Source organism: Seriola dumerili, unplaced genomic scaffold (genome assembly GCF_002260705.1).
Source record: "Seriola dumerili isolate Sdu_G_001 unplaced genomic scaffold, Sdu_1.0 BDQW01000665.1, whole genome shotgun sequence".
NCBI lineage: Eukaryota > Metazoa > Chordata > Actinopteri > Carangiformes > Carangidae > Seriola > Seriola dumerili.
The window spans coordinates 807,864-830,528 of NW_019174920.1; the positions used below are offsets into that span (position 1 = coordinate 807,864).

General features: G+C 39.4%; 1 protein-coding gene across 1 annotated transcript in view; it reads left to right on the forward strand.

Moving 5' to 3' along the window:
• The first annotated feature begins 8,098 nt into the window (after positions 1-8,098).
• eno4 (enolase family member 4) overlaps positions 8,099-22,665 on the forward strand; it is a 32,589-nt gene continuing 18,022 nt past the window's right edge. Inside the window, exons 1-4 of the mRNA XM_022765137.1 lie at positions 8,099-8,263; positions 10,651-10,779; positions 13,211-13,395; positions 14,944-15,086. Of these exons, the coding sequence (XP_022620858.1) occupies positions 8,099-8,263; positions 10,651-10,779; positions 13,211-13,395; positions 14,944-15,086 (622 nt within the window). The remainder of the gene's footprint in view (positions 8,264-10,650; positions 10,780-13,210; positions 13,396-14,943; positions 15,087-22,665) is intronic.

The following is a 22,665-nucleotide window of genomic DNA, read 5'->3' on the forward strand; positions in this document are numbered from 1 at the left end:
AAAATTAGTTATAACAAACATTTTATATGAACTTACGTTCGTCCCCTCTTTAGTTCCACCCAGATGCAATGGCATATTTTTTTTATAAAAACAATACAATGATATTTCCAAACAAAGTGATAATAGACTGTGGAATATTTAATCCAATACAATAAGTGTATTTAATTGTTTAACTGTTTGCTGCAGAAAATGAATTTAAATGTGGTGCTTAATGTAAAAATAAGATGATAGAAGGCCTACTGACGTCTATGGTGACAGGTGTCCACAGGTGTTTGAACCCCACTTATTCTCCTGAACATCCTAGGAAGGGCTTCACCGACAGGTTCTCCACTTGTTAGGCCTAAACAAAGAGCTGTGTCTCACTCAAAACATCAGAGCTGATGATCTGATCTGCCATCAGCTCCGTCTGCACCAGGGAACAGCAGCACCAGCCTTTTCCTCCAGACAGGGAGCGCTGATCACTGAGGAATCCACTTATCATCTCAGCTTTTATCTAAAACTGTGTGACTACAGTTTATCACTAAGCAGTGTCATGTTATAAATTTGTGTGTTATAGCTTTAGAGTGACAATTACATTGAAAAAAGTAAATTATTTTAATTATAATTATTAAATATCCAGAATTAGGCTGATTTTGTGACAGCTCAAGCAAATGAACCCAAAAGAGAGGTGCATTTATCTGCTAAAGACAAAACATACAAAACAAAGTTAAACATTTATATAAAGACCTGTGAGACTTTTGAGAAATACACAACAAACTGATCGTTCATTTTCCTCTTTTTATTTTTCAGTTTTAGGCTGTTTTTATTTTATAATTACATACGATATCACTATCATATTTTTGAAACATTTCTCTGGACACTACGTGATTTGTTGTGCTGTAGTATCATTAGAATATTTATCACTCATTTATCACTGATTAATGAGGGTTGAGACATTGAGACTATACAGCCAAATATCAGTCATGAAGAGAGAGCCACAGAATATCACAAATACCACACAATTCACCACTGTTCATTCAAAACCATGAATTCTGCTTCCTAAACCAAATAACTGTTTAAAAACCCATTTGATTATCTGACAAATTCACTTTAAAGAGTTGATTTTCAGTAAAAGTTTGCGTGTTGGATGTACGTGGTTTTCAAGTGCACACATCAGTTAGTAGCATCTTTTTGAAGTCATTAAAATCATAAACAAAAATTGGAGTAAAATAACAACTTACTGTTGTTTTAGTGGCTGATTTATTCTCACTGGTGATGTTGTGGTGACTGGTTCAGAGCTACAGTTTTTCTCAGTATAGTCCACAAACCAGGCCACACACACACAAGTCAGCAAATGCTCACAAGTTTCCAGCAGCACCTCAGCGCTCTGTATCACCATCACAAGCGATTCTTCTCCCAGTACCAGTCTGAAAGCCAGACTTTTAAAGCCCATTCAAACCACACCTGGTCAAGTTTGAAAACATTATTAGGGGATTCTAATTAGATGCAATTAGAGTTGGAGAAAAAAAGATGCGCTAATTAGGCCAGAGGCTACTTTTATTCATCTGACCTGTGAAGACCCTGCACAAGCTGTTTAATGTCACTGCTCTCACAATTACAACAGGAATTCATTTGAATGAGCTGTGCACGTTGACATAAACCCACAGCATCACATTCACTGCAGTGGGAAGAGTTGTCTCTGAGCTTTGAATGGTGTGTGTGAATGAACAGTGACAGGTGACCAGCAGGAAGAGGTTGGCAGAGCCATTGTGTAGCCATGTTGCATTACTTATAGTCCTTCTATAGATGCATATTAAAGCCATTGAGCTACAATGATGAGGTTTTAGTGGCAGGATTTTTCTGTCACATATTCCTTCACAGAAGATCAAACACAGTGAGTGAGTGTGTTAGTATTTTACATAACTTTGACCTTTTCATCTTTAAAAACACAAACATTTGCCTCTGTCTTTCTGAGAAACCTCTGGTAAAACTTCCATCCTGTGTCCAAATGTCTTGGGCACAATATTGCAGTGAAATATAACCATTCCCTGTTTTTCCAGGGGACCTAATGAAGCCCTTCTGAGGACCATGGGAACCCCCTTAAGGACACCTAGTGGACCCCATCAACAGTGCTTTAAAAAAGACATTCAGAGTTCTTCTTCCTGTGACAAATTAGCTGTAGACACTTTTCATGCAGCCCAATTTCATATGCCATTTGTGTCATTTAGAACCAAACTGGTCATTTTCTTGGCAGCTGCAGTTTTTTTTAAAGCCTGTTGGCACCCTGCTGTTGTAGCCTACCATCCTCTGGAGGAATAAAAAAGAAAGGAATGATGGCCCCATTATATCCTCATATGTGAGAGGAGAGTGTCCAGGAAGAGGCTGGGGCTTCGGCTTCATTGGCTGAAAGCTGTGCATTTTTAGGATTTGGCGTCTTAAAATGTGCCCCTCTTTGACAGGCCTGAATGGGTTTTACTTTCTTTTAATATGTTGCATAAGGCTTTGGCTCAAACTGTTGCTCCAGGCCTGCCAGTCCTGCTCTGGTAGGTAAGACCATTACCATCAAGGATTCATGGGAATATAGTTGTTCTCATTGTTTGAGTTTCTGAGTTTCTGAGATTCTGAACATGCAGTGGATTAAACCAACACTCAGGACATCAGATAACAAAGGCACAGTTCTTCTGTTCGCATCCAGGTGGTGACGGCACTAACTCTCAGGGTGTGACCTGACCTAACCTACAGTAATGGTAATGTGGATGTAAATACAAGATTACATGTTCAAGCATAAATATTTCAAAGAAATGATAATGTGCTTAAATGGAAAAAACAAAGAGCTTGTTTTCTTCTGGCATCATTAATGTCATCTTCTCTCTTCTGTGTTTAATCCCGACAAGCCTGAATATTTGTTTATCAAGCAAAATTAAGTTATTTATTAGATATGATCATGTAGCTCGCTCTAATTATATTCAGTCATTTTGTCAAGAAATGTGGTTTGGGAGGGAATCTGTCAGTAGGGTTTTAATTTCAAATCTAAATATCTGCATTTTGTTTGGTGAAACAGCAGCTGATCTAAATGATGTGGAGTCCATCCTCAGGTTGACTGTTTGCTGGATCATGGTGATATGAACAGAGTTTTAATTTTTGTAGGTTTTGATGAGGAGTAATAATGTGTGGTGACATCAAACATGTCTGTGAGAATGAAGACTTTTCTCTGTTGCTCATTTCCACTGTGACAGATTGTGTTTGAGTTTGCGTTTAAGCCATGTAGATGCGTCAGTCTCTGCTGTCTTCCTGCTTAACTTTCTGTCTGGGAGCAATGCGACCCTCTGGGTGACCCCGCAATGACCCCGCAGTGACTCCTGGACGTGCTGGAGGAGCCTCCAGAGCCGGGGCTTCCGATCCTGCACGGCCTTGAATTAGGCCATGTGATGGGGAAAACGTAAAATAAATTATTTCTACAGTCACCCGCACGGCCACGTGAAAAAACGACATTATTATTATTATTTTTTTTATTATTATTATTATTATTATTATTATTATTATTATTATTATTATTATTATTAGTGTTGTTATTGTTATTATTAAATTTGACTCTATTTTGATACTGAAAATATAAAACGTCGCGGGTTTTGTTTTATGCACACGCTCTATTTACTGTTTCCTGAATGAGCTGTGTGCGCTGTGAATATAGAAAGTAAAGTTTCATCATAATTAATAAATAATAATAATTGGGATTTAGGCAAAATACGTGCACCTAAAACGTCAGAAATTCAAATGAGTTATATTATCTGGCGGACAATATAATACAATATAGCCTATGGTGTGATAATTGAAACAACTCTCAAAAATAATATTTAAAACATTTTTATAATTAAACTAAGACTATTTCAATAAATATTAATTTACTTTTTAAAGTAAATTATCGGGCTTAAATGTGGATTTGGATTTAATCACACAGGAAATAAAAATAAATCAATAAACAGTGATGATGTGACGGACTGGCTGCTGAAGGAAGGAGGAAGGACAAGATTTTTAATTCCTAAAGTCACGCTGTGACTAACGGAACTGTGAGAGGCAGCGACAGGTGTGTGTTTATATTTACAACCATAAACCGTATTATGTCTTCATGAAGGAGAAGGACTGACTCAGATCCTCGGCTGTGTGGCGGCTGATCCGCACTGCCCTGCTCCACGCTGCTGCACATCTTGGTGTGTGTGTGTGTGTGTGTGTGTGTGTGTGTGTGTGTGTGTGTGTGTGTGTGTGTGCCCGCTGCTGCTGCAGAAACGTTGCCTCAAACACCCGCATCAACAGCCGCTTCCACAGGGAAATATCCTCCATGTAAAGTGTACGTAGGTTGTATAAAAGTGTTGATCTACTCTGGGACGAATTAAAAGCCTAAATAAAAATGAAAAAAACAGCAACATAAACAGTCCAGTTTCAGTCTCAGATCATTATCAAAATTGGCTATTTAACTTAAATCAAACACGGTACTTTTCACAATAAAAGCTCACTGCATATGAGTAAGATGTCATGTTTGTCCAAATAAAAACCATCGGAAACAGGTGTGTGTGTGTGTGTGTGTGTGTGTGTGTGTGTGTGTGTGTGTGTGTGTGTGTGTGTGTGTGTGTGTGTGTGTGTGTCTTTTTACTCTCACTCCACACTGGTGTTTGTGACTTCAAAAGATGTTAGTGTATGAGAGACAGAATTGTACATTAGCTCTTCAACAGGATATGGACGTCAAGAGTTCATTGTGGGTGTAGAACAGCCCCCGTTGGTAGATAAAGGTCATAAACACTTTAAAGGTTCAGCTCGTGAATTTTCACAGCAAGTAGGTAGCCTAAATCAGGCGAAGGACGGAGGAAATGACTCAAATTTATATTCTCTATGTATGCGCTTCATTGTCTCACAATTGTTTTTATGGTTTGCAAATCTGGGGTCAAAAGTGTTATTATTATTATTACTATTATTATTATTATTATAATTATTATTATTATTATTATTATTAAAACATTTTTAGGCCTGTTATTTTTGTTGTCATCATCATTGTTGTTGTTGTTGTTGTCGTGGTTGTAGTGATAGTGCTTGCTCTTTCAAAATAAAATTTGAGCTCCTGCAGTAGGCTAACAAAGGGAAGATTTACAAAGTGAAGAAAACGGGGAAGATTTTCAGAATATAACTTTCTAGTATCATTGTGCATAAGTTCTTTCATTCTTGTGTATGTTTGTTGACAAATACTAATAAAGTTAGGAATTCAGTCGGCCCCATGTGACCTTGTGGGTATCAGTGGTGAGATTGAATGTTTGTGCGTCCATTTCACAGCCTGGTAATAATTTGACACTCAGGTAATGAAACACGCCGGGGTTAAGGCCTTCCTTTAACACACCCACCTAGGGCGAGAGCTCGGTGAGTGGGTGTGCTGATTGTTTAGTGGAGGCTTGTTGGTGAACAATCAGTGCGTTTTGATTGGCAATATATCTATTGATATTTTCCTGAAGCTGCTTACAGCTGAGGTCCAGTGTGTTAAACCTGACCATTTCCATCACAGAGTAAAGAGTAGATACTTGTTTAAGGTGAATAGACTGTTGTCACTGAATATTTCATCACAGGACAGTAAAGAGGTTCATTGAAATTAGATATTTATATAAGTTTAACTGTCTTGAAAGAAGTGAATCACCAGTGTCAGGAGAAGTGTACATGAGGCATTCTGTTAAATAAGAAATAGGTTATTTAATCGTGTTATATTTTAGTCAAGCAGAACAAAGCAAAAGCAAAAAAAGAGGACAGATTCAGATACTGCATCACGCTCAAAAGGTAAAAACAACAAGGAAGAAACAGGCCTGGACAAAAAAAAAGACTATCTCATCCTTCATGTTCACTGAATCTCTTCTATTAAAGTTATTTCATCCTACTTGGCTCAGGTCTTATTTCAAGGGTGAAGTAATGTGTAAGGAAAACATGGATATATCATAGAAACACATGTATTCATAATTATACAAATAATACATGTACTGTATATTTTTAGAAACTTATTACACTCTACCCAATACTTAATGTTAATTCCTTGTTTCCTTTCACCTTGCATACGAGAGCTCAGCATGCCCAGAGCCATGTTTCTATACTTACTGTGCTGGTCTCCAGCTGCAGACCACCGTCCTACTGGCTGCAGTGAGACCTGCTGGAAGAAGATGTTTGCAGCTTATGTTCAACTCCAAACCAAACCATGTGAATGAAAGTGTAGATAATATTGTCTGCACAAAAAGAGCAACAGGGACCAGTTCTAAATTTAATTTGGCAAAGTTTTTGTGGGGAAATACAATATGAATAACTTTGTCAGGTTTCATTTGGTAGTTTGGTTAAATTCTTGAAATCCTCTCCATCTCAAAACAAATCAGTCAGTGTGTGTGTGTGTGTGTGTGTGTGTGTGTGTGTGTGTGTCTTTATTTCCCACTGTATACTGTTTCTGCTTTTTGAATGTGTTCCCTCCCTCCAGCTGCTTTCATTTCAGTTCACTATGAAAAGCAGTTTGAATTAGGTGTGACAGTGAACATCAGACTTAAATCATTATGTCATGCAGTAAACACTTACCAAATCAATTTTAAATTTACAGCCAAACAACCATAATGTAACTGACAAAAAGTAAAGCATACCTTGTGTATACTTGTGCATAATGTAATAGTCTTGACTGACTCAGTGGCTGTCTGGAAGGCAGCAAAAAGACACATGCCCTGGAAAGTGATTATCAGTCAGGCATACATGATTTATAGAAACTGGCTAATGAGGTTTTTGGTGACATGTAAACATATGGCAACTGAATGTGACTAAATACAAAACCACAAAGCTATGGTGTGGGTGGTGTGAAACAGTGAATAGTGAAGGTAAGTCTATGACCAAAAAAGGTTACTGTGACACAGTAAACTGACCCTGGCCTGTAGCTGCTCCACACACTCTGAGCCTGAGAAGATTCAGTTCAATTAACCTGTTTACCGACTAGTCATAGAACTTATGCCCCCACTTCAGGGGCCAGTCTGAACAAAGATATTTCAGACAGGTCTCTACTGTTGGTCCAGTCTTCATGTTACTCATAGATCAGTCTAATGCTGTTTCACAAAAATAAAGACTCACTAATTTTTAGCCAAAAACATTAGACAACTTACCCCCAGGCTAACTCAGGCCTAAGACCAATGTTACCATGGTAACAATCAATGACACTGCAAAAAAACAGGAAAACATGGCTCTTAATTTGTGCTTTGCTAACATTCTTATGGAGAGAGCAAAGAGAAGGGAAACAGTTTTTAGGCTACAGACTGTAGCAATATATATATATTTTCAAATTAGATGTTTCTTTTTCTTTTTATTGCTTCACCCTTCGCTGTATTTCCCAATTGAATTCTTCCAAAAAAAAATGTTCAGCTGGGGTAAATGGAGTACTGGATTGATCAGATGTGGCAAAAAAGGCGCAAATTGTTTCTCAAACGATGCAGAGAGGTAAGTCTAGATAGGGATGGATTTAAGTATAAGCTACGGTCACATTTCATGCAGTTGCCTCGGCTTGAGGGAGGGGTTGGGAGACAACGCCCACTTAGGGGACGAAACTGTGTCCCATTTCATTACATTGGTGCTGCCTGTAATGCAGTATCTTCTGTATAGAGGATCTTTGGCTAAAGATAGTCAAGAACTAAATGCTTTGTGCAACAGATGAATTTAGACTCAGTCTATCTGAAGTCTGACTATTTGTTATATCTGTCTAGAAAGTGTCCATGTTGTCAGATTTACAGCTATTGTAGTTTCAGGAGAATAAAATATACATTTTGATGAATACAGGGCTGATGTAGCTCTCATTCATAAGATATTGTTACAAATTATAACATTAACAAGGGGTTGTTCCCATTATAATCCCATACTTCGTTTTCATTTTGCATTGCTTTACAAAGCAGTGGCAGGGATATCCCCAATTCCTCTGTAATCACTGAACACTGACCGGACAAACACGTTATCCACTGTTTTATTTATGACGTGAAAAGGAAGGGATGTCGCTCTGATCTCCGCTGTCACTTGAACGACTCGTTTCCAGGGTAACAGACAACACAAAGCCAACGGAGACGGTGACAACACGTGAACAATGTCTTATCAAGCGGTTACCAGCCGTGTTTCTGAAGAGGAACAGGATTTGTATGAAATTAAAAACGCGGCCGAGTTTTATCGGGTCAACCGAGTCCCGGAGCAGATAGAGGGAGCTCTGAACGAACTCTTCCTCCACAAGCCCAGAGACGTTCACGGCTACCTGGTATGACTGCTTCTCTCTCTGCTGTTAATAGATAGCTAGGCAGTCCGAATGTTATGCTAATCCTAGCTTTGTTTATTTGCTAAAGTGCAACGGTTTACACCCAACAAAGCTAGTTAGCTTAGCTAGCAACTTTCTAACCAGCTGGTGATGGCAGGCCAAAATTGTAATGTCCTCTCCTGAGCACTTTTCCTTGATAAAGGATGTGCAGGAGAATTCATAAGGCCTTAATGAAAAGACAGCTGCTAAGAGAACTGCCCTTTTTTTAAACCAACTTTATTTATAATGGCGGTAACAATACTCACGACTGTAAGCCTACATTTCAAGTCAGGTTTCCTGTCCTTAACAGAATCACGCCTCCTCAGAGAGGATGTTTTCTTCCATTTCATACATTTAACCGTCAACCATTCACAGGAATTAACAACAAAATACATATTGTTCAAAACAAAACAAAACAACAGGATTGAAATGTCGAAATAATATAATATCATGAAAGGAAAGGAATATAATAACTATATTCAGACATAAGTAGAGCTGATATCGGTACTCATACTGATATCTTGACTATACTGATTCTTAACGATACTTTTTTCAATACCAATTTTTTCAAATTCATTGTGTGAATAAATAGCCAATCATCAACATTATAAGATCTTGGTCCAAGCATCCTGCATACTTAATGGCTCTCCAACGCTGATGAAATTTACTAATTTATTCCTTTAATCTTCAACAGTATCAAACCAATTTGGTTTGTCTGTAAAAGTATCCAAGTTCAATACCCAGCCCTAGACTTAAGTATATAGAGTTGCCTGACAGCCGTTTTTGACCTTTGATTTAGTGAAACAACATTTATGTATATAATATTTTGTTATGATGATGATATTGTTAACTAGTAGTTCAATAATCTTGTTCTTCATGATGAGTCCTAACTGGATCTGAAAGAGAATAAATCTACATTTATGGATTTTGAGTTCAGCAAATCAGACAAGGAAGAATAGAACAAGGACAAAGAAGTTTTGGATTGTGTCACAAACATAAAACAAGAGGTCTGATGTTTCTACATTTATGTGGTTCTGCTGTTGTGAAATTACAATAGTGCGTTGTTTTAAATGTTGCTGCTGCAAGGAATTATGGGATGACATTATCTCCTTTCCTTTTGTAAAAGAAGGTCCAGTGTATATGCTAAAAGACATAAGAAAGGAAGCACTGAAGCTCAATTCCTCAGTATTTAGAGAATTTGACCAGCTCTTATCATGGCTCCCACTTAGATACTTCTGGGTCATTTCAAGCAAAAAAGAGTATTCATTGACAACCTTGGTCTGACTGCACCATCTGGAGCTAGTGCTGCCTTCAAGTGCTGCATGAACTTTGCAGAATGTTTGAAATGCACATGAACTATAGAATAAAGTGGGCTTACAGTGAAACAAAATGGGACAGCGGAACTGGTAAACCTAAATGGAATGCAGCCTTTATTGATATTTGCAATGCACCTTAATGTTAGGTACATTGCAATGTTAACTCAAATTCTCTACTAACAGAGCATTAAGGCACAAGAAATGCAGGAAATAAGAATTACCAAGGATAAGGCCACATTAAGGCTGTGAAATTAGGGCCATAAATTTATTCTTTGAAAGTGAGACAGTTTTAAGAATAAGCTATTTCTTCCACGTGTTAGCCATGGTTTGTTGTGCAGGTATTCACCTTCATAGAATGCCACCTGAGAATTAATGGATATGACATTAATAATAACATTTGAGGAAAGGCATTCACATTGTCAAACTCTTTGGGTTATTAGCTTCAAACGCAACACAGATCACACCAGTGGTAGCTCACATATGGGATATTGTATTGGTTGTCATGGAAACCTCAGTACTCACTGGTGAAAAAGCTTTTTTTTTCTTGTGATAAATTTAAAAACTCATAATCATCTGTGACAACTCCCAGTTCAATTCTTTAACTTCCTTGATGTTGTCACCATTAGAGTTACATTTGGCACATGGGACAAAACTCTTGTTACTCTCCATTGACTGTGAAAGTTATGCATGCAATATTCTTTTCCAGTAAAATTTGTAGTGAACATGAGCACTATTTTACTATTATTTTCATATTGTAACATTTAGGTGAGGTAGGTTTTTATATGCATTCACTTGCTTCTAGGTGTTGAACTCTGTTTATTAAAACAAAAAACATTCACAACATTTTTGATCTTTGTTGCTTCATTTGCAATTAAATTGCAACCAATATGAATTTCGCCACAATCTGTAATTTGTGTGCAGAGGTTGGTTTTAATGGCTAAGAACAATTTAAATGCACCATAATGGCAGAATAGTGGGGTCTTTGAGTGTGGTCACAACTCACTGAGGTTAAAAATGTCTTTTTCTTCACTTTAGGCAAATTACTTTGCAAACCTCGCTGCACCACCAAGGATAAACAGACTGAGGGGAAGGGAGGTTTATGACACAAGAGGACAACTATCAATTGAGGTGGAGGTCTTCTGCATCGTCAGCAACAAGGAAAAGGTAAAACTCATAAACCATATTTTGCCTTTTGGCTATAGACTAGTGCTGCACCTGATGAACTGTTGAAATACTTTGTGGTGGCTCACCTGGTGGAGCGCATACCACTTAGGCTCAGTCCTTTCTGTAGCGGCCATGGATTCAAGTCCGACCCATGGACTGTGGCTGACAATCGCTCATGTGCCAGATTGTGGATATTCAGCTCAGTGTATGCTTTCAGTGTAAAGATTGAATATACACACTTTTCAAATGGACTTTCAAACACAAGTCATACTCTTATCTGTGACACAGTCGTATTCAACAGGCATGCTTTTGGCACCGCCATGATGTCAGCTGTGCTGCTTGCTTGTGTGATGTTGCCGATGGTATAGCTAAAAAATTGGAAGACAGATTTCATATCCACCCAAAATAAAAGGCTTCTGTATGAAATAAATGGCAGAGATGAAAACTGAGGACATTTTCTCTTCGGTTTTAGTTTGTCTTATTTTTGTAAAAACACAGCACAGTTTCAGTTAGTCATTTTTTTTTTTTTTTAATAAAGCCTCATATTTATTTTTATTTCAGTTAACAAATGTGTTTTTTCACATCTAGTTTTTGTTATTTTTTCATTTTCATTACAATAATCTTGGTACAAACCTATGATAATAACCATAATAAATTTTTTGAGGAAGGGCATTCACATTGTTGAACTCTTTGGGTTATTAGCTTCAAACGCGACACAGATCACACGAGTGAAAGCACACATATGGGATAGTGTAGTGGTTGTCATGAAAACCTCAGTACTCAATGGTGAAAAAGCTTTTTTTTTCTTGTGATAAATTTAAAGACTCATAATTATCTATGACAACTCCCAGTTAAACTCCCTAACTGCCCTGATATTTGATATTGTCACCATTAGAATTACAAAACGTGAGTTTTTTTCACATTTTTGTTATTTTGTTAGTTTTCATTAACGATAATAACCTTGGTCTATGATAATAACTCTGATGTTAGTTCTTTGAGGGAGAACTGCCGTTTGCTCAGTTGCATGATGATAGAATCAAAGCAGAGCTGAAGTAAAATAGATATGGGAGTCATCTGCATAAAATGGAAACTGATAAAGCAGCATATCAATGATATGGTGCTTTTGAAGCTAGATAGAGGTTTATGTAAAAATTGTATGATCAGTCACCTTAGCGGCCAAATGATTAAATCACACTGTGTCACAGCTGTCAGGGTTTGTCGGGGTTTGCCATAGCAAATCATGACACACTGAATGTAACTGAGGTCATAGGTCCTTTGTGGAATGTCACCTCCCTGAAGGAGAAAAGAATAACATACAATTATCTTAAAAGTCTGCAGGACAGGGATTGCCCTTTTTCCCTTTTGAGTATATTATTTAAAGAATGAATAGACTCTTTCTGTTGCATGTTATTGTATATTGGATTGTTACTCGCAGAAGTTACAAGCAGAATACAGAGACAGCCGATCCACTAAAACACATTAGAGATGTTTTGTGTTTTTTATGAAGTAAACTGGGCATACAGTAGCTGTGCTCCGGGATCATGGAGGGCCCTCTGTCAGTCTGTCTTCAGCATTAACACTAATGTATAATCAGAGAAAAATGTGCAAGTGGTCTGTGAGAAGGAGGGTGGACAGATAAGGGTGTTGTGGGTGAGGAGAGATAAGGCAGATATTAACGCCTGTCCTCCTCTCTCCAACCATCTGCTGGCTACAGCTCAGGTGGAGGTGAATGTGTCAGTAGTCAAGTCAGATTTTATTTATATAATGTAATATTACAAATCCAATTTTGCTGTAACTGTGCAGCATGATGAAGTCCGCTGTCCTTAGACCTTTGAATGAGATAAAGACTCAACCCAACTCCCCTGAAAAATCCTCTAACTTTCAAGATGGACATGAAATAGATATCATGTGGACAAAATAGTAGATTTACAGTATGGACAATCAGGATGACAAAATTATGAATTGTAAATATTAATGAATAATATAATCTGGGAGGATGTTGGGCAGCTTCCAGTCACACAACCTCCTGTCCACCACGAAAACCGAGGTTGGACTATGCAAACACACGAGGCAACAGCAAGCAGATCAGACCAAGTATACATACAGTAGATGTGTGAACATCTAAGAGAAAGAAACAAACACAGAGAGACAAGGAATAGGCTGAGACTCCTGGAGGACAGAGATCCTCCAAGACAGCCCGTACGGAGAGCCCGAATGAAAAGAGAGGAGCCTGGATGCTCATGTGCTTAAGGGAATAACAAACAGAGAGTTAGAGAGATGCAGTGGTGGGGATCTCATCGGCAGGACCACATGGACTCTACTGTACTATAGAAGTCTATTTTGGTATTTTGCACTTGCAGCTGTAGTGTTTTTGTGGTAAATAGCTTGTTGTTGACCTTTTGAACAAGTTCTTCTCTTTCTCTGTGTTCAGAGCATTTCCTCAGCTGCTGTCTCCAGCCTCTTTGGGTCTAAAGAGTCTTCACTGGACTGGAGAGCTCAAAGTCAGGAGAGGGCTGACCATGTGATGACTGCTGTCCAGTGGATCAATGAACCTCTAAACAACATGTTGAAGGACCAAAACCCCTGTGACCAATCAGAAGTTGACCACGCTCTCAGGTAGTGTTAAGATGTTTTTCAAGTTAATCTGAAAGGGCTGGGAGACTTTTGATTGTTCATCTGTCTCTAGAATGTCCACAGATCAGACTGTGCTGTTTTTACTAATCGCTTTTACTCTCTTCCACATTTTTCATCTAGTGTAAGTTTAATTGTATTCAGCTGCTGTGCTTAAAAGAGTTACTAACCCTGACTAGTTCAGTTTCAGTGGAAGGTTTCGGTGTATTATGTTGTAAATGTTGTAAATGCTGTAAATGCCTTTACATCCTGACAAGAATAAATTCTAGAAGAAACTAAATACTTATTTTTTTGTTTGATCTATGATCTGTTTGTGGTGCTACTTATTGATTATAATCATTGGGGTATATAAAAAATATATGGTGGGAGAGCACATCCCGGGTTACAGGAATCTTCTACGCTGATCATTTAAACACTTTACCAATGGTTTATAAATGTTCGTTAGAAAAGTTGAAATTTAGATTCTTCAACTGATTTTAATCCTCTACATTATAATTTTATACAAGGTAAACAAACAGACATAAACAGATAAGTAGTGCCGTTTTTATGCATAAAGATCCAATGGGGTCAGATGTAGTCTTGTGTGTGTTGATGTCCTAGAATGGGGTCACGCAGAGGTTAATGCTTTTCACTTGTTTCATCAAATTATCATTATATACTGAGACCCAATAGTAAAGCTTGATGAGTTGTCATGCATGGGAGTTGAGGATGACAATGCCATAATCGTATTGCACTGTGTGTCTCAGATACAAATTAGGAATTACAAACACATTTCAGGTAGAACAAGTAAATTACATCTTACATTACTTGTAGTCTATTAGTGTAGATAGATAGAGTTACCTTATTAATCTCAATAGGAAACTGCAATTTTAGTATATACTGTGTATGCCCTGTTATATACAACCTGCATCCTTAAGTAGAAGTGAGCAGGACTAAATTGACACCTACACACATTTTAAGTTAAATCATATTTTTTGACATTAGGAATAGGACAGTAATTGATAAAAAGAAGTATTAAAATTGTGTTTTATTTTTGGTAGGTGGTAGATCTGCATTATATGTTGTCAGGAGGACGTAAAATAGAATGATTATTGAAAGTAAAGAGCCATGTGCATACAAGCAAGTGTCATCTGCATAAAAATTGATAATTTGTCTGTTTATTGTTAATCTACATTGTAAGCAATAATAGACCAGAACCTTGTGGTACCTCCTCAGTAATTGTTAAGTGAGGTTGACCTGAGACCATCAGATCACCTGTGTTCTAGTGCAGTGGTCCTCAAAGTGGGGTCCGGGGAGTCCGGGGAGTTCCTGGTGGTCCCCAGCAAAAAGGGGAATAATTTATTTTCACAATAATTCCATCCATAAGTAACACAATGACGGAATGTTTGACTATGTTGGTCATGGTCATGTTTCAAACACTCACACTTCAGTACCTACATGCTTATTTTATTTTGCCCCAAGAACATGTAGTCTTCTTTTAGTACTTGTTTTTGTGACCTAAAATCTAATTTTATCCTCTGTAATTTTGCACAGTAATTTCTTCATGGCCCGGTACCTGGAGGAGAAAGACATCCGCAACAGGGAGGAGGAGGAGAGTCATTCACCAAACGAGTCTGAGGCGGTTCTTCCTTCTGCACCGTCAGCACAGGCTAAAGACAAAAGGACTGTTGATAAAGGTAGGGTGGTGACCGGTTGTGAATAGTACTTCCAAATATTTGGTATCAATATCATAATTTCTACAGTTGTAAAATCTTGCAGTTGAAGCTAGTTATTAAACCAAAACAACACTTTTCCACTATTAATACAGCATAATAAAATGTAGAATGTGTATTGTCTGTCTATCTGTTGTAATACATCATATTGCAGTTTATATTCCGTTGCTTCCTCAAATGACTCAACGGGGCAGCTGTGGCTCAGGTGGTAGAGCGGGTCGTCCACTAATTAGAAGGTTGGTGGTTCGATCCCTGGCTCCTCCAGTCCGTGTGTTGAAGTATGCTTGGGCAAGATACTGAACCCCACATTGCCCCTCAGTGTGTGATTGTGATGAATGAATGTGTGAGTGAATGGCGGAATGTGAGAAGTATTGTAAAGCACTTTGATAGGTCAGTAAGACTACAGAAGCGCTATATAAGTGCAAATCCATTTACCATTGTGCTGGGTGACATATTCCTTCACTTTGATAAAACTGGCTGCTGTAGTTCTTTTCAGCTCATGAAAGTAGCAAAACATTATAAACACTGAGCATGTGCAGTGAAGTTGACATTGAGTTGCTCTCCAAAGACTGACCACAAATTTAGGAATTTTAAGTAATTTTAAGTAATTATATTGTTATTCAAATCTTTATTATTATTAGTTTGAATGCTGCAGCACGGTCTCTAACTACTCCTTCATACTTTGTCCTACAGAAACCGTTCAACTATCAAAATGTTCGGCTTTTTCTGTAGATTATTGGATGTATTCAATTTCTTGATATTCGATATTTTTGATATATTTATATATATTTTTTGAAATATTAAGCTTTTTATGATTTTTTTTTGCCATTCAAATGAATGGAGACCATGTTCAAATCCTTGAAATCTTCAGCCTCTTTAAACTTTAACTACTTCAGCATACTTTCAGCTACAGACTTCATTCAACCTTTAAACTGTAGACAAGCCTTTCAGCTATTAAGCTTGTATTCAAATTCATTATATCTTCAACAGTTTTTGAATTACCACAGTTTTAGTTTCAAGCTTTTTTCTGATTATTTTTGAGTTTATAATGAGTGTGTATTGCACGTAATGTTTGAGGCTAGAGTGGATGACATCATCGCTAGAGCGGGAGAAGCTCTAGAACTCCTCTGAAAAAATTCTGTTTAACTTGTTCTCACGGCCAAATATTTTGGTTTTCACAAATAATTTCTTCCTCATTAGTAGACAAATTTGCCCTGTTTCATAAAAAGTGTCTACCTTAGTACAGAGATTAAAAGAATTTGAAATGTGACCCTCCAAGTGATGCAAGGACCCTCAAACTCTCACATAGACTGCAATACTTCAGGCAATAATTCAGGAGCGGATTTCGGGAGAAGACCGGAACAGACCCTTCTTTGTAACTAGCTCCTATTTCTACATTTTTGGCTTTAGAAACACCAAAACCACATAGAGGTGTTCAGGAGAGTCTTGTTGCGCTGACCATGTGATCATTTTTCTGATACTATGTACCGTTTTGTATTAAATGGCAGGAAGTTCGCTGACCCCTGTCTGCCATATATTTGTATGAGCTCTGTGTCTTCAACAGCCAGACTCCCTCACACACACACACACACACACACCCACACAAATGGACACATAGAAATTATGCTTTCCATCACAGTCTATATGTTCATAGGAATCAGTGAAAATGGGTGACATTTTCTGTATTGCTCAAAAGCGTAAAATAGCCTACTACAAGGCCCAGAATCCTTTGTGCCCTGGTGACTGCGATGTCCCTACAGGCCACTCCAGTTGCAACCATAGAGACAGAGAGAGAGAGAGAGAGAGAGAGAGAGAGAGAGAGAGAGAGAGAGAGAGAGAGAGAGATAGAGAGAGAGAGAGAGAGACAAGATAAACTCTGAAATAATGAAGCTCAATGAAACACACCACATGCTAATTACATAAAGACCTATGAAATATTTTAACGGGTGGTGACCTGTTAGGTGTGAGGGATAGATGACGGTCTTTGGGTCCGTAGTTGCGAGTCTGCCTCCGGTTCGTACTATTGACTAGTTAGTTCACGTCAACGCACACGCACACGCACACACAAACACACACACACACACACACCACACACACACACACACACACACACACACACACACACACACACACACACACACACACACACAAAGAAAGCTGTTTATAAGTTAGTACTCATAGAGGGAGATGACAGTAACACTGGTGTTATACTTGAGATCCTCCTTTTACTTTCCTTCAGTAGTTAACTACTCCTGCATACTTTGTGTTACATAAACCATTCAACTATCAAAATTTTCAGCTTCTTCAGGAGATGTATCCTTTCCTTCAAGTTTTTGATACTATTCATCATCTTTGAAATGATAAGCTTTTTCTGCAATTTATACAATGTAAGTGAATGGAGACGATGTTCAACTACTTCACACTTCAACATCTTTGAAATTCAACTACTTGAGAATACTCTCAGCTACAGACTTTATTCAAACTTTAAACTGTTCACAACACTGCCAGCTTTTAAGTGATTTTTCAGCTTATTCATATCTTAAATCAAAGTTTCTACTATTTAGGATGTAGTTCATCTTTCTGTTACTAATACAGATGATTACTTCTTCATATTTTTAAGGCATTCCATTCGAAGTTCCACCTATGGCGGTAAATTATTTGGCTTTCAAGTGTTTCAACAACATGTTTCAGTTCTCAGATTTTGCAGCTAATGGACTTCAGCTCCTCCAATTTAACATTTTGGCATCAAATTTTTCAAAGCACTGTCAGAAATCTCTTTCAGGTGTGACAAGTTTTGCTTGTACATTTCTTCTTTCTTAGGTTTTTTTTTAAAGGCCATTTAGCTTTCAACTAACATGTTTTCTGTTTTTAGCATTTTCTATATTTTCTACAGTTTTGTGCAGTTTGTTACAATTTCCAACAAGAATGTAGGCCTTTTTCAACCATTTCATACCATTCAACCTCCAGCTTACAATTTCTGCTTTTAATCTTCAGCCATTGCTTGAGCTACTTCAGTATTACTTCAGCAATTGCTTCAGCTTCTTCAGCATTGCTTCAGCAATCTAATTCAGCTCTCAGCATTCACAAGCATTTTCAGCAGGAAATGCATTTTCTAGTTATTATTATTCTTAATTCTTACGCCTTTCTATGGTTTTTAACTAGTCCTTCATAGTTTGTCCTACAAAAACCGTTACTATCAAACTATAAAAATGTTCGGCTTTCCCTGTAGATTATTGGATGTATTCAACTTTTTCACATTATTTATAATTTTTGAAATATTAAGCTTTTTATGATTTTTATTTGCCATTCAAATGAATGGAGACAAGGTTCAAATCCTTGAAAAGTTCAGCCTCTTTAAACTTTAACTACTTCAGCATACTTTCAGCTAAAGACATCATTCAATGTTTAAAATGTTCTGAAGAAATTTAGCTATTAAACTTGTATTCAACTTTTTGATATCTTCAACAGTTTTTGAATTATCACAGTTTTAGTTTAATACTTTTTTCATTTTTGATTTCTGAGTTTATAATGGGTGTGTATTGCATGGAACGTTCAGGGCTAGAGTGGATGACATCATCGCTAAAGTGGGAGAAGCTCTAAAATTTGTCTGAAAAAAATCTGTGTACCTTGTCCTTATGGCCACATATTTCGATCTTGACACATCATTTCTTCCTCATTAGTAGACAAATTTGTCCTGTTTCATATAAAGTGACTACCTTAGCAGAGAGTCTAACAGAATTTAAACTGTCAGCCTCAAGCTGATGGGAGTACCCTCCAACTGTCCTACAAACTGCGATACAAATTCAGGAGCTGATTTCAGGAGAAAACCAGGACAGACCCTATATTGTAACTCGCTCCTATTTCCACATTTTTGGCTCTAGAAACACCAAAACCACATAGAGGTGTTCAGGAGAGTCTTGTGGCACTGCCCATGTGATAATTTTGATATTATGATATTATGTACTGTTTTGTATTTAATGGCAGGAGGTTGAGAAGTTTGCTGACCCCTTTCTCCCATAGATTTTTATGAGCCCTGTCTTTAACAGCCAGACTCTCTCTCTTACACACACACACACACACACACACACACACACATATACAAACATGTGCACACGCACACACAAACGGACACATAGAAATGTAGACAGGTAGACAGACAGGCAGATAGACAGATAGATAGACACAGTTTAATTCAGGAAACATTTGGCTGTTAATTTCAGTTTGAATTTCATTGGTGGATTACCTTCAACCAGTGTTTTCCAGGTGCTACCTCTTTCAAAGACAGGTGGTCACCTAGTGAGACAGCATTGTCACCATGGCAACCTCTAAGATGAGGGAGCACACATCTGGGTCAATTAACCTGATTTGAGAGTCCTCTGATATCTTTGGTGTTTATCAACCACTTAACTGACATTTGTGCAGTGATTCACACACATCTCAACTGGATTCACTGCAAATATGTTTCAGTCCACTTTTAATCAGGAAGCAATCGGCAGTTAATTTTAGTTAGTCATTTTAACTGGCACAGAAACACACATGAATACAGACAAGCAGAGAGCTACACAGACAGACAGATAGATAGACACACACACGCACACACACATGTACGCAGGCCCACCCCCCCACACACACACACACACACACACACACACACACACACACACACACACACACACACATACACACACACGAACTGGAGACACATTTCTAAGGCATTTTATTCCTACTTCCACCTTTGGCAATAAATAATTTGGCTTTCAACTGTTTCAACAACATGTTTCAGTTCTCAGCTTTTGCAGCTAATGGACTTCAGCTCATCCAGTTTAACATTTTGGCATCTAATTTTCCGAAGCACTGTTGATCAATTAATATGAGCAGCTTTTTCATCTATTTTAGCATTGTGTCAGTAAACTCCTTCAGGTGTGATACTACAAGTTTTGATTGTAAATTTGTTATTACTTTTTTTCAGCCAATTTAGGCTATTTAGCTTTCAATTAACATGTTTATCTGTTTTTTACATTTCATATATTTTTTACAGTTTTTTGCTGTTTGTTACACCTTCCATCAACAACTCAGGCCTTTTTCAATACATACAATCTCCAGGGTACAAGTTCTGCATTTAATCTTCAGCTATTGCTTAAACTACTTCAGCATTGCTCCAGCAGTTGCTAAAATGTCTAAAAATGACACACAACGTAAACTGCGATTTTGTGTAAACCGTAATAGTTGTCAAAATACCAGTTAAACCCAAAAGAGTCTCAAGTCTTGTGACCCGTTTAATGTTTCAACCATTGTACTACGTTGAAGTATGACGCAGCAATAGAGCTCCAAAGTTGGAGCTCCGCAAGGTTTTCGGCATGGGGGCTTTTGGTTCTGACGCAGCACGGGGTCTGATGAGCATGCGTCAGGGCGACCAGACAGTGGCTGACTTCTCCATAGACTTTCGCACCAAGGCTCACCAGAGTGATTGGAATTCTGCAGCGCTATGCAACGCTTTTCTCCATGGATTAGCTGAATATATTAAAGATGGTGGTGGTGCCGCACGACCTCCCGTCTACGCTGGATGGGCTGATCGCGCTGATTGCGCTGGCGACAAGATTGGACCTTCGGATCCAGGCACGGAAACGAGAAAAGAAGCTGAGTGGTCCGACTCGTCACCCGTCTGCTACTCCTCGGGTCTCCTTCTCCTCCATCAGCTCCAGGTAGCATGGTAACCTGTGTATGCACTGTGGCCAGGCCAGCCATTTTGTCTCCCACTGTCCAGTAAAAGACAGGGCTCACCAGTGGAGAGGGAATTTCTGGTGAGCCCAGCTTCCACGCAACATTCCCTCAACCGTCGACCCCTATTCCAGGTCAAGTTTCTCCTCCCTGACGGGCCCCAGACCTTCGCCACCTTCATCGACTCTGGAGCTGACGCCAGTATCATCGATGAGGGGCTGGTTTACCAGTTGGGGCTCGGCCGTGTTCCTCTGCTTCACCCAGTTCCTGCCAGCGCCCTTGACGGACACCTCCTGGGAACCGTCACCCACCAGACCACGCAGGTTCACGTTCTCATCTCCGGAAACCACCATGAGACAGTTCAGTTCCATATCCTCAACTCTCCACACATTCCCCTGATTCTGGGTCACCCATGGCTTCGTCGGCACAATCCCCACATAGACTGGACTACTGGGGCCATACGGGGGTGGAGCTCATCTTGTCATCTGTTTTGCCTGAAACAAGCGGCCTCACCTCCGGTTTTCGTCACCACCCAGCACCGTTCCAGACATGACTGGGGTTCCCTTGGAGTATCACGACTTCTGAGAGGTCTTCAACAAGGCCAAGGCCACGTCTCTGCCTCCTCACTGGCCCTACAACTGTGCCATTGACCTCCAGCCCGGCATGTCCCCTCCCAAGGGACGTCTGTACTCCCTGTCAGCCCCTGAAAGAAAAGCCATGGAGACATACATTAATGAATCCCTGGCGGCCGGCATCATCCGTCACCCGTCCCTCTTCTTCCCCTGTGGGGGCCGGATTCTTCTTTGTGGAGAAGAAGGACAACACTCTGAGACCCTGTATAGACTATCAGGGGCTGAATGACATCACTGTTAAGAACCGCTACCCCCTTCCACTCATCTCTTCTGCCTTTGAGCTTCTCCAGGGGGCCACCATATTCACCAAGCTTGATCTCCGCAATGCCTACCATCTGGTCCAGATCCGAGAGGGCGATGAATGGAAGGCGGCTTTCAACACACCTACTGGTCATTACAAGTATCACGTCATGCCCTTTGGTTTAACCAACGCCCCGGTCGTGTTCCAAGCCTTGGTGAACGACGTGCTGAGGGACGTGTTGAACCACTACATTTTCGTCTACCTTGCTGACATCCTCATCTTCTCTAAGTCTCGCGAAGAGCACATCCACCATGTACAGACAGTCCTGCAACGGCTCCTCGAAAACTCACTCTTTGTTAAAGCCGAGAAGTGTGAGTTCCACGCCTCCGTTTCCTTCCAGGGGTACATTGTAGCTGAAGACAACATACGGATGGATCCGGCGAAGGTATCAGCGGTCACCTCCTGGTCAGTCCCTGACTCCCGTAAGCAACTGCAATGTTTCCTGGGATTTGCCAATTTTTACTGCCACTTCATCCGACAATACAGCAGCATCGCCGCCCCCCTGACTGCCCTTACCTCCTCCAAGATGCCCTTCAGTTGGACCCCTTCTGCCGATGAGGCCTTCCTCACCCTCAAGGCCCGGTTCACATCGGCCCCCATCCTTCAAGTGCCAGTTTGTTGTGGAGGTGGACGCCTCCGACGTGGGAGTGGGGGCTGTCCTATCCCAGCGTGCAACCTCGGACCAGAAAATTCACCCCTGCGCCTTTTTCACTCGGCGTCTGTCCCTTGCCAAGAGAAATTATGACATCGGCAACCGGGAGCTCCTGGCTGTCAAGCTGGCATTAGAGGAGTGGCGGCACTGGCTTGAGGGGACCAAGCAACCTTTTCTGGTATGGACTGACCATGAGAACCTGAGTACATCCGTACGGCCAGGAGACTTAACTCCCGTCAG